This window comes from Ischnura elegans, chromosome 6 (genome assembly GCF_921293095.1).
Source record: "Ischnura elegans chromosome 6, ioIscEleg1.1, whole genome shotgun sequence".
NCBI lineage: Eukaryota > Metazoa > Arthropoda > Insecta > Odonata > Coenagrionidae > Ischnura > Ischnura elegans.
Window position 1 is genome coordinate 120055391 of NC_060251.1, and position 12122 is coordinate 120067512.

Sequence of the window (12122 nt, forward strand, 5' to 3'; positions counted from 1 at the left end):
ATATTTTATCCTTTTTGAGATCTTAAATAATCTGAGGCAGTTACTAAAGTTAGACGTGTTTTTAAGAGCTCGGCGATTTTCGGCCCACACTCTATTGCCTTTGCGAGCATTTTTCGGCCAGAAACTGTACTCTAACGATGCCCCATCCTCCATATACACCTCTCCACGATAATATTTCCTGTTTCAAAAACTAAAGAGAAACTTGAAAGTCCGTCCGTCCGTACAAGCAAAGCCGAAATTAAAAGAAATCGCTGACAGAGCTTAAAATGCCCATCCCAAGGATAGAGTGCGAGAAGTGTTTGGAAGAAGCTCTGGCGCAAGTGTACATATAATCTCTAATGGGGACATAAGATAATTCACTATCTCACTTACGCTCAAAAATAAGTACCTTATGTAAGAGATAGGAGATGTGAAAGAGATAGCGCTATCGTCGTCCTCCATTTAAATTGAGTTTACTTGAACTCCTTGAAGGAGATAATCATGAAAATTCTCTCTCACACATGAACTCTGATTGTCTATTTACGTTGAGAAGGACACGGGTTTATCCAAAGTCAATGGACTCAGACAGCGCTTAACCGATCAGAATGACACTTATACTCCTTTTCTCCTGCCGTGTGTTCTTCTCATTCCGTCGCTAACCGTTCATGTGATTACGTGCACTTTTAGTTGAGAGTGTATTTCTCGTACTCTCGAAAATCCTCTAAAAAGCAAAAAATGAACCCGTTGGACTAAATCCAATGCTTGGCTTATGAACTACGAGGGACGGGGACCTTCAGAGGGCATTTAGAACTGATTGGATGGCACAGAAGCCTTCTCATTGAATAACTACGCACATGCAAAGGGAAATATTTAGGGGAAACTCATTGGAAATTGGTTAGAATATAAGGTTCTGCTGCAAGGTGGCTAATATACGCACCTTGGTTCTGCTGTTTCTCGTATTTTCACTATTCTTTTGTTTTTTAAAGGCATATATCCTAACAGCCCCGCCACACGCCTGTTGAAGCGGTTTTCGAGATAATAAGTACAAGAGACATTCCTTGTGCATTTTATAAATTTAAACACTAGTCTTAACTAAGTTTAAATAAAAATAATTGAACAAATTGTTTTTTTTTTAACAAATACAACGCAACGAAGCATTTATTATCAAATTAAAAACTGAAAATACGCATTTTGAACAATATCTCGTGAGATTGGCGGGAGGGGTCGAGACAAATCCTACTATATCTCACTGAGGGGGTGTAGAGAGGGATGCAAAAATCGCCAAAATCACTGATTACAGACATAGTGATTACTATGCAATGAAAAATATGATTTTCGCTCTTTCATCGTGGTCCCCGTACTGCGGAATGGATATTAAACAGCTATCCATTTAGGAAAAGCGAACGTTGATTCATTTAAATATGGGACTTTCGCGTTAAATAAGTACTTATAATATTTTCTTTTTGATTTGGTTTGAAAAGATATTTTCGCAATAGTAATCGCGGCAAGAAGACAATCCTTGCCGTTCTCGTATGAATAATATCGCAGATCGCCAATGACTAACAAACGGGAGTGAATATTCACCCTCTAAATAAGTGTCCGGGAAGCGGGGTGTAATGCGTTTAGCTGCTGATCAAACGGTCCCTGGTTCGAGCCCCGGGTGAAATCTGAAGTCAAAAGGCACAAACAAATCCTCGGAGCGCGACGGGGCCGATGGAAAGGAACACTCTGCCACTCTGCCCTTGCCCTGAATTTGCCTGTGACTTAGTCGGGGGTGAGCTCTATACCCTCACCCATGCAAAGCAACCTTCAGGTTGAAACATTTAATGAGTGAGGTTACATTCGTTTCCATCTTGACCACATTTATTCATAGTTTTACGGAAAAAAGGTGTTCATTAAGGCCTCACCGATCGGAGATAGACCTCAACGGAGATAGATCTCCATAGCGTATCGCTCGTTAAACTAAGTCATATTGAAGAACCGCACTATGTAGTCTCATGGACCATGATACAGCATTAATTTTTTTTCTAAATTTCGGGGAAGGGAAACCTCATTCTCACGTGCGCCCCCTCGGCTCTACCCTATCGAAGCCAACCTTCGATCTAAATACAGCCGCCTCAACAGGCGTGTGGCGGGGTGTGTAAGGACACATTAAAAGGGAAATTACTCTTACGAAATTACGCCTAGCATTTATTGAAGTCTTTTATCGTGCGGGGGAGAAGGACAGGGTGTAAAGGGTGGATCTGACGAGTGCGAAGTAGCATTGCTTTGTCATTATCTCTTTCGAAAATTTCCCCAAAAAAAGCTTCACAAACCCTAACTCCTCGGCTGTAACACTAATATTTCTCATGTGTGTTCCCACAAAGGGTGTGATGCTGACTACTGGTTAACTCCCACATATTTGACATCATCTGGCGCCTTCAAAATAACTCCATTTACAACATTTACATGGGAATGGCTGCATAACCTACTCAAGAAGTCCACTATCGTGAATTTCCTTAAATTTATCTGCAGTTTTTCATCATTATCTCTTCATCACTCTTGCCTCCGTGCATGAAAGTTTTAAAAATCCGATGGCAGAATTTCAAAGTCAGAGAGTCTCGTCAGCAATTAAAACGAATTTCACTCCTAAATCGGGAAAAAAAGGTCATGAATTTAAGTAATGAAGAAAAGGGGTCGAATTGCTCGTCCTTGTGGGACACCTGATGTCACTTTTACTCCTTTAGAGCTTATTCCGTCGGGAACTACTTATAGCACGCGATGACTCAGAATGTCTCGTTCGAGGAAAGCATTCTTGAATACTTGTTTCCCGTTGTTCGTTGAAAGTGACTGTTAAGCTTCATTTCTTTCCAATGTTTGCAGCAGTTGTTCCATTGTGGCGAGCAGGATGGACCGTTGGGAGGGGAAGGTTGCCGTGGTGACGGGGACGAGCGCGGGGATTGGCGTGAGCATAGCCACGGAGCTGGTGGAGCGCGGGATGGTCGTGGTCGGATTGGCGCGGAGAGTGGAACTCGTCGAGGTATGTGGAGCGCAACGGCCTCTTTGTCGCTCAAATCATCCCCAGTGAGCACTTGAGCATTCGATTCCAGTGTCCATATGCCATTGGCGGCGGAAATGAAATATCAGGGAAAATGCTGAAATGGATCATGGTCAATTTTGGAATCATAGGAAGATTAGTGTGAAATTTGAAGCGTCTAGAGCAGTGTTTCCCAAACTTCTTCGATCAACCGCCCCCTTGGATTGCCACTCAAACCACTACTCAACGCCCGTTAATCGGTATCTTTAAAATAATAATTAGTATCAGAGACTAAGTAACCAAATGAGTAACATTGCAATAGTTAAATTAAAAACAGTGAATAATCGAATTTTTATTTAGAATTCAACATAATATGCATAGTTTTCATAGCACACTTATGCAAAAGGCTTAATGCACAATAAAAGGAACTTAAGTAAGAATATACTTTTAACATAAAAATAAATTGTCCCCCTTTCGCCTCCTCAGCTCTTTTCGCCCCTAAAGAATAGAACACCGCCCCCCAGGGGCCACTTTGGGAACCACTGGTCTAGAGTCACCTCATGATTGGCTGGAGGGAGTGTGCACCTATTCTTCTCCAATACGCCCTCGACTACACGTGGGTGCTACATTAAATTCCTTGTGTGCAATCGTGTGTCAGAGGCTATCTATCACAATGAAGCATGCACCAATTATTCCGCTGCCTAAGACACGCATCACAAACTTGGGGTGTGTAAGAATGCGTATCGATTACTTAGCAGGATTGAGCATGTTAATCGGTAGTAATTACTAAGTCATCACAGATAAAAACTTAAAACTCACTACTTAAAACATTTCCCGGGGCAAGATCCCCGGTTTGGGCCCCCCCAATATTTTTTGTAAGTCGGCGTCCCTGCCTCTGTGACCGAGGTCTGTAAGGTCTCGGTCTGTAAGACCTCGGTCACCGAGTAGATTTCAAAGGAACGAATCTTCTATGCCACACGGACAATTATTGGGACCGAATTGTCAAAGAAGGTTTGGCTAAAGAATTGGCAATACACATCAACCTGAAAAAAAGAGCATCAACAGAGACAAAGGCTTCCAGTTAAGTGATGCGTGGAAAGGTGTCATCAACCACTATAAGACACACCGATTGAGAACGGACCAATCAGGGCACACTTAAACGGCTCTCAACAGGTATAAATAGCAGCAAGAACTTGGCAACCCCTGAAGACGATGGCGGGCTTAGTCATCGAAACGTTGGGACCTGTGACCCAAATCTACACCCGGTGGGAAACCCGAGAACTATTCCTACTTGACAATTGATTTTCATTTCCCTAACCGTTTGTACTTATTTTTCGGCGCAATAAACTAAAATACGATCGTAGTTAAATGCTACTCGTCCCAGGATCAAAGCAGTACTGCATCATGAAGTCAACTGTCTTTAAAAAATACCATTTTTCATTTCGTGGTTGAATCTGTTTTCATCCCTTACCGTTCTAGGGAAAGTAAACTTTTGAACCTCTCTGTTTATAAATCTAATTCCCTAATTTCATGCTCATAATAATGAGCATGTATATAATTTATTACGTTGGGTCTCCCAAAATACCCTTGACTTCGTCTACAATTACTTCACCCTGAAACTTATTTTGAAAAATAATTTGAGGATTTGAATGACGCTTAGGAAATGTATCACCCTAATATTAGTAGTAGATATGTTTAAATCTGTTTCTCCAATGAAATTATCGCATTGATCCTTGGCCTACCGAGCCAATCTTGGTCGCACGCCCTTCAGCACATTGATGAAACCTATCTCATGAGGAGGGACCCATGCAGCTTGCTCCTAATCACGAGAGGAAAGCAGCCCAATTCTATTTTTCTACTAGCCGTCCGTAAAAACCTTCGGGTATCTCGAACGATAGCCCAGTTGTTAAGACTGAACGCCCTCTTAGGTTCGAAGATTTTCGCGGCGTTGACTCAGCGAAACTGTTGTCGCCAAAACCCAAAGGACGCGGTGAAAACCCGAAGAGAATGCAGATATCACTGAACGCCCTCGCCTGGGAATTACACCTGACTGGAAAGTATTAACGTAATACCCAGAGGGACACCCATAGCAAGGTGTGGGAACGAGGAGAAGGCAGACGGGCAATGACTTAGTCACCGCGATTAACGAGAATTTTGAAAACCGATGAAGCTCCAAGTATTAAGAGATTACCAGTCATCTATTATTTTCAAGGTATTTGGTTGATTCTGTACATTCCAACGTATTTTATCTTGTAATGTAGTGGTTAATCTTGATAATGATGAAGTTTTTCCACTTTATTTGAATACCACTTCTGCATTTTTCAACTAAAGAATATTAAATTTAGCAGTAATGATTGATACGATAATTTGGATAAAATCGTCGAAAAATCGCATTGAAATGAGTGATTAGCGGAATGAACGGCGAGAGAAAAGCAAATGACCGATTAAAATTAGAACTTAACTCAATTCGTCTTCTTTATAGTTAACATTCAGAGGTTTGGGCTTAATTTTTCCTCGTCCATTTAACATAAGAATGTTTTCAGGTAAAAAAATATATAATGCACTCGTTCAAACGCGTTGATTATTTTCGAATGGAATGACGTCACTTTTCAGTGAATTTATATTATTCCCAACTTCGTCTTTTGACCCTGTGAAAAACCGAGACTTTGCCGAGTCGATCATTTTTTTGAGCCAATGAGACAGTCAGTCTGTGTTTTTGTCAGTTTAATGTAGATTTATGTCGTTGGCTTCCCATATCTTTGGTTCTGTGACTCAGGAGTTGGCCGCGAGCCTGGCTGGTCGCAAAGGAAAGCTGCACGCCGTGAGAGCAGACGTTGGCAAGGAAGAGGACGTCGTGAGGGCCTTCAAATGGGTCCGGGAGCATCTGGGAGCAGTTCACGTTCTCATCAACAACGCCGGATACGCGCCCTACTCTTTCCTCTCCAAGCGTACGTCACAAACTTTCATCCTATCACGGCTGGTTGGACGTCGAAAACTAGTTTTTATATCCTTCTTCTTCTTATATCTTCACCATGTAACGTTTTAAAATATCTACTACTAACTTAACAAGTAATTTCAGTACACTTCAAAAACAAGCTCTGTATTTTGAAACTTGGGAGCAAAAAACAACATTAACAAGCCACCAAGACTATTACAATACCATTTGTACTACCCGTACTACCACTCACTGACCCGATGCCATGAATGCCTCGTTCACATTACGATCGTCCGAGCCGTCGTCGGAACTATAAATAGAGCTTCACGAGCTTTTCGTCTTTCTCTTGTCGCTTCCGTTTTCGGTCTCCCAGCGCCTAACCATCGTAAAGTGGCAACGTTCGGAACTACGTCAACTATAGTCAGAACTTGCATTCACACGGCTAGTTCTGTCAAGTATCGTTAGGACGACGGCTCGGACTATCGTAATGTGAATGAGGCAGAACTGCATCAGTTGGGATCTTGAGTTCTGCCGTACACCTTTCCTCCGGTCTCTTTCCCTCTCGTAGACGCCTCCTTTTCTCTGCGTCCTTTTCTTCTTCCTGCCGATCTTGAATTCTGCCGTAGGTATCTCTTCCTCCGCTCTCTCAATACACCGCTACTTTAGTCTTTCTCCCGATATTTCTTTAAAACACGTCTACCTCCTCCTTCTCTCCATACACGACTCCTGCTTGTCTATCCTCTCTCCGCGTCCCTCACTACCATTGTTAGTTTTAAATTATTTACAAACAACATGGTGGCTTGTTTGCATTATTTACAACCAGGACCTCATATTTTGCAAAAAGAAAATGGGCACAGCAGTTATTATAATTCAGAAATATTCCATGTAGAAAAGAAAAGGTACTAATTTACGCTTTGCAACAGGTGGAAGTTTAAATTTGTGTCAGTAGTAGGTAATGAAAATATTGTAAAAAAATTGAATTGAAATTACATATTCTCCAATTTTCGGCTACTACCGTGTCGGTTGCTGTGCACCAAAAAATGGAGAATGAGGTGTTGCATCAACCATGTGATCAGTTCTCATTTTTTAGGTATCAAAACGTGTTTAATGCAGTGAAATGTCTTTGTAACGAAATCTTACGGACCGCCGGGATACGTTCGTTAAACTGAAATTTCGTTATACGGGACGGAAAATAATTTCGATATATGGATTATTTCGTTACACTAGCGTTCGTTATAAAGACATTTTACTGTAACTATTTTTCACAGTAAATCTCACTTCTGATATGTTATTTCGGAAATTGGGACTTGTGAGCGGTGAAAATGTCCAGAGACGGGAAGTCCAAATGCCAAATGAATTTGGAAGGAAAAATAACTATAAATGAGTATTATCGATTGTCTTATGGAATCATCAACGGAGAGGAGACCAAGGAGCGAAGGCCGAGGGCTAAATAACACCTATTCCCCTCACCGTTGATAATTGCTTGGGACTAACTTATGAGCGGTTTCGGAGACATCTTTTCATTCTACCTCTAGTCTGCACTTGGATTTCCTCTCTTCGGACTTACTGCCTTTAGCCAAAATCTGTGGTAGCTAAAAATACTTATTCTAAGCGGTGGCATAATATCAAAAATCATCATAACAATTCCCAATCGCCAGTATTTATTGGTATATACAGTATTATGCATTATTTTATTCAGCAAATGATGTTTAAATCCTTTCTTCTAGTGGAGAGGGAACAGTACCAGAAGGTTCAAGCATGCTTCGACACGAATGTGATGGGAGTGATCATGTGTTCGAACGAAGCGATCAAGCTGATGCGGGAGAAAGGCATCGATGACGGACACATCATCAACATCAACAGGTACTTTATCTCTACTTAGTTCTCTACTCAATCCGTCTATCGGCTAATATTTTAACTATAGAATAAGGAGGGAGGAATCGGTGGGTGAGAATCTTTATCCCGTAGTTTTAACTGTTTGCATCGGCAAAGAAATCAATTAAAAGGGAAATTGGGATCATTTGGTGTCAATATCCGAGTAGAAAGAAGTTTTGTGATTTGATTTGCTGACAATATAGCAGTCATGGATGAGACGGCGAATGTTTTGAAAAAGACTTCGACAAGTATGGAGTGCAAATGACCCTGTTGTCGACGAACCCCTAAAAACGCATCTCTACTACAAGTATGGAAAGGATGATGGCCAGATATCATCTGAGAGGCAACATAAAAGAAGATCAAGATGCAGAAACAGATGACAAACTTTTAAGAATGCAAATAAAAGCTTGAAGAGGTGAAAGAGTTTCGTTGTCTTGGAAGCCGAATAACCAACGATGGACGAAACAAGAAAGAAGTAATCAATTGAAATGCACAGGCGAAGAACTAAGAAGGGAAGGAAGAATCTTCTTATAGCTGAGAATAGAAGCAAAGAAACTGTCAGATGCAGGGGCGCAGCTAAGAATAAAGGATAGGGGAAGTTTTAAGCGCAACTAATACTTACGGGTACATACCTGCTTACTCTGGTGGGTATTGCATACCCTCCATGGTAAGCAGGAGCTGCGGGGGCCCTCCTCCAGAAAATTTTTAAGAATAATGGTTCAAAATGGCGAGTTTTACGGCTTTCTGAGGGATATTTGATTAATCCTAACACTATTATATGAGTAATACTGATCCAAATAAGTAAAATAGATTAAACTTAAAAATTTCTCTGAGCTCAGGGGGGATGGGGGGTGGTTAATCCCCCAAACCCCCCCCTCGCTGCGCCACTGATCAGATGCTACATATGGAGTATGTTTATCTATGGAAGCGATGCTTGGACGTTGACAGCAGCAGAGAAGTCAAGAGTGGAAGCATTCGAAATGTGGTGCTACCGAAGAATGATGAAGACAAAATGGATCGACCGGGTGAGTAACGAGGAAGTGCTAAGGAGAGTGGGAGAAAAGAGAAGCCTCCTAAAAACATTAAGCAGAAGAAGGGACAACTTAGTTGGCCACATTATGATGTCTTGATGGAAACAATCGTAGGAGGACAGGTGGAAGGAAAGAAGGGCAATGAGTTTGATGGGGAATGAGAACAATGATAAGAACCATGAGTTGCGTACGACAGATTATAAAGAATGTAAAGGAGAAGAAATACGTCGCTATGAAAAGTCAGGGAAGTAAGAGTCAAACCAATATCACGACTGTTGACTTATGATAGTGTTGACGATTGGATAAATTTCCTTCCGTTCATCTCTTCCATTTGTTCTCCGACGATTGATACCATCGTCTCATAAAATGGCTAATTTGTTGGTCCCGTCGTCTTCCCCAGGTGTTCATAAAACCACACTCCTTCTACTCTTGACTCGACTCGACTTGAACTCGTAACTGTTCACCATTAAAAGCATTGAGTAGGGAGAGATTAAAGATGTCATTCTCCACCCATAATATCAGAGATAACAATTGTTTCTCGATACATATAGTTAACTGTGGAACTTACTTGGAAGTTTGATTGCATGTTTTTTTTATTCTTTTTTTTAGTATAGTGTTTTCACTACCGCATTTTCACTTTTTTCTTCCGTCATTTAATTATGGAATATTATTTGTTATTAGTCCTCTACGTCTTCGCAGTAAAAACTGTAGTACGCTATATTAAAAACTAGCCTTTAGCCTATCTTGAGTCTCTTTGAGAGTGTTTTAGAATTATAGTGTCGGGTTGCATTGAGTGATAGACGCAATGGGGACACCTGAATGGACGTTTACGTGTTACTATTATTACCATCAAAATATTTTGATAACTATATGTGGTGTGTATGTGGGGGAAGCTATTGAATGATGGTGATAGGTCACCCCTGCCAAACACCCAAATAGGTGACTCGTTGGGTATTATGTAGACGCAGGTATTTCTCGTTGCTACTAATTGTAATTTGAGTAATCATGTTTGAAGATCTTCGAAATCTGATGCTACAGGAGATTGAGAATTGAGAAGGATGAAGTGGATAGATAAGTAGAAGTGGATACATGGGCGGATCCAGGATTTATTTATAGGGGGGGGCACAAGCAAGGCCGTAACCAGGATTTTGTTCGGGGGGGCACAAGGCTACCTCTAATGCAAAATGAACGCAATGATAATGAGACCGTATTAAAAATCTTGCATATTTTTAAGGGTCTAGGGGGGGCACGTGCCCCCGTGCCCCCCTTAGATCTGCCTATGAGTGGATAGATAAGTAAAAGTGGATAGATAAGTGGAAGTGAATAGATAGCAGGAAGTGTATTGGTAGGAAGAGAAGAAGAAGGAACTTTCTTTTGAGAACTTTGGAAAGAAGACGGACAATTCAATCGGCCACACAATGTGACGCAACGGTCAGATGGAAAAAATAGTTGGAAGAACAGGTGGAAGAGAAGAAGGGCAAAGGAAGGCCACGAACGAGGAAATACATGGAGCAGGTAAGAATTTTTAAGCAGAGGAAGGTGTTAAAAGATTTAGGGGGCATTGAGTGGAAAGCTGCGTCGGGCGAACCGGAGTTGGAGCCCCTTATTCGCCAATTGGCGGATTGGCGGCGGTTTCTAGAACTATTTTCCCCTCGCGAACTAAATTTTTATCCACAAATCGGATTTATTATCGAAGTTACCATTTCATAAAACGCAAGGTGTAAAGTTTTAATAGTTTAATTTTAATCTTCTTCGGTTATACCCACACTTAATACTAATACTCTTCATTGTGTCTTTGAACAGTATTGCTGGCCACTTCATCGGCGTGGGAGCGGGTTTCTGCGCTTACAACGCTTCCAAATTTGCACTCAGAGTGATCACGGAGGGACTACGGCGGGAGCTAGCCGAAGCCAAGTCTAAGATTAGGGTGACGGTAAATATCACTTCGACATTCAGTTCAATGGACCCAAAACAATGGAATACTCCCAAAGCATAATGTTATGGAATTCATTACGTTATTATGTGAAGATCGCCAAAGATGTGCCAATATTTCAATATTCATGCCTCAAAGTTCTAAGAACTACCAAGGAAATACCGATACATATTTCAAATTAAAATTTTGATACTAATTGGGAGTATAAGAGATATTATTTCGTCGCTCATTGTTAAGCTATATTTGAAAGTTTATTTCGCATTGATTCCGTCTCGGCCACGCACAATTTCTTCATCTATCTTACTTTTAAATTGATCCTAGTCCTTTTATAGTAAATAATGACTTTTTCTTCCACATTAAATTGATTTCAGTCCTTTAGTGTTGCAAACTACAACAAGAGACGATCTGCTGGTATGAACAGAGCAGCAGATAGTCTCTTGTTATCTTCTTTTGTACTTCAAGGGTTGTTCCCGAAGCAAATGAGCTCGAGTAACGGCAAGTTTAAGCCAATTATTTCTGTACAAGTGTGCGCATATGCTCCTTCGCATGTCCCACATCACTGCGCATGGCCAAGATGCCCCACATCACGTGATCCCCCACTCACCTCTCCCTGACGACGAAGCCATTCGGGTGCTTGATTACGATTTCGTTTGTCAATTGCTTTTTCATTACCATTTACATTATTTTGTCACTCAAAAAGAATTTCATAGCCATTTGTAATCAACTATAAAATTGAAATTCTTTTCCTGGGTCGGAAAATCACCCAACTTTGAATATTTTCTCGGTCCACTTGACTCGGATGGAATTGCGACTTGGAAAATTTAATTCTTGGACCTTTTATGACGTTTATTTGGAGACGTCGATTATGTCCGTGTCCGTCGATTGTGTGTAGGGAATCTCCCTCCGCATTTCACTAATGGCATATGGTCCCCGATTCATTTTCACGACCAGTGTGTCCCAGTCTTAAGTGATTCGTTTGATTACAATTACGAATCGATTTATTGAATCGGTATTTTTTCTCTTGGACTGAATTGCAGAGCATCAGCCCGGGAGCCGTGGATACGAACATGGGAGCGGCAAGCGATTGGCCGGACCACGAGAAGTACATGGCCACTATACCTGCCCTCAAGACTCATGACGTCACTGCCTCGGTTGTCCACGCGCTTGCAGCGCCGCCAGATGTTCAGGTGAGTTCAAGTCACGAGGTCTGCTCAAACAATAACGGGAATTGTAGGTTCGAATAACGGGAATTTTAGTTTTTTGAGAAAGAGAAAATATTTATGAATTCGTCTACATTAACGTTGTTCCCTTCAAAATAGTTTTCATTAGATATACATTCCATTGGATATTCAT

At 41.2% G+C, this 12122-nt stretch overlaps 2 protein-coding genes across 5 annotated transcripts in view; both read left to right on the forward strand.

Moving 5' to 3' along the window:
• LOC124161598 overlaps positions 1-12122 on the forward strand; it is a 516681-nt gene that overhangs the window by 154501 nt on the left and 350058 nt on the right. The window lies entirely within an intron of this gene.
• LOC124161603 (farnesol dehydrogenase-like) overlaps positions 1-12122 on the forward strand; it is a 38633-nt gene that overhangs the window by 23993 nt on the left and 2518 nt on the right. For 2 of the 4 annotated variants that reach the window (XM_046537993.1, XM_046537990.1), the window contains exons 2-6: positions 2842-2998; positions 5772-5943; positions 7658-7793; positions 10640-10769; positions 11807-11956. In XM_046537993.1, coding sequence (XP_046393949.1) covers positions 2867-2998; positions 5772-5943; positions 7658-7793; positions 10640-10769; positions 11807-11956 — 720 coding nt within the window. In that variant the 5' untranslated portion in view covers positions 2842-2866. The remainder of the gene's footprint in view (positions 1-2841; positions 2999-5771; positions 5944-7657; positions 7794-10639; positions 10770-11806; positions 11957-12122) is intronic. The other 2 variants (XM_046537992.1, XM_046537991.1) reach the window with 1 other exon arrangement.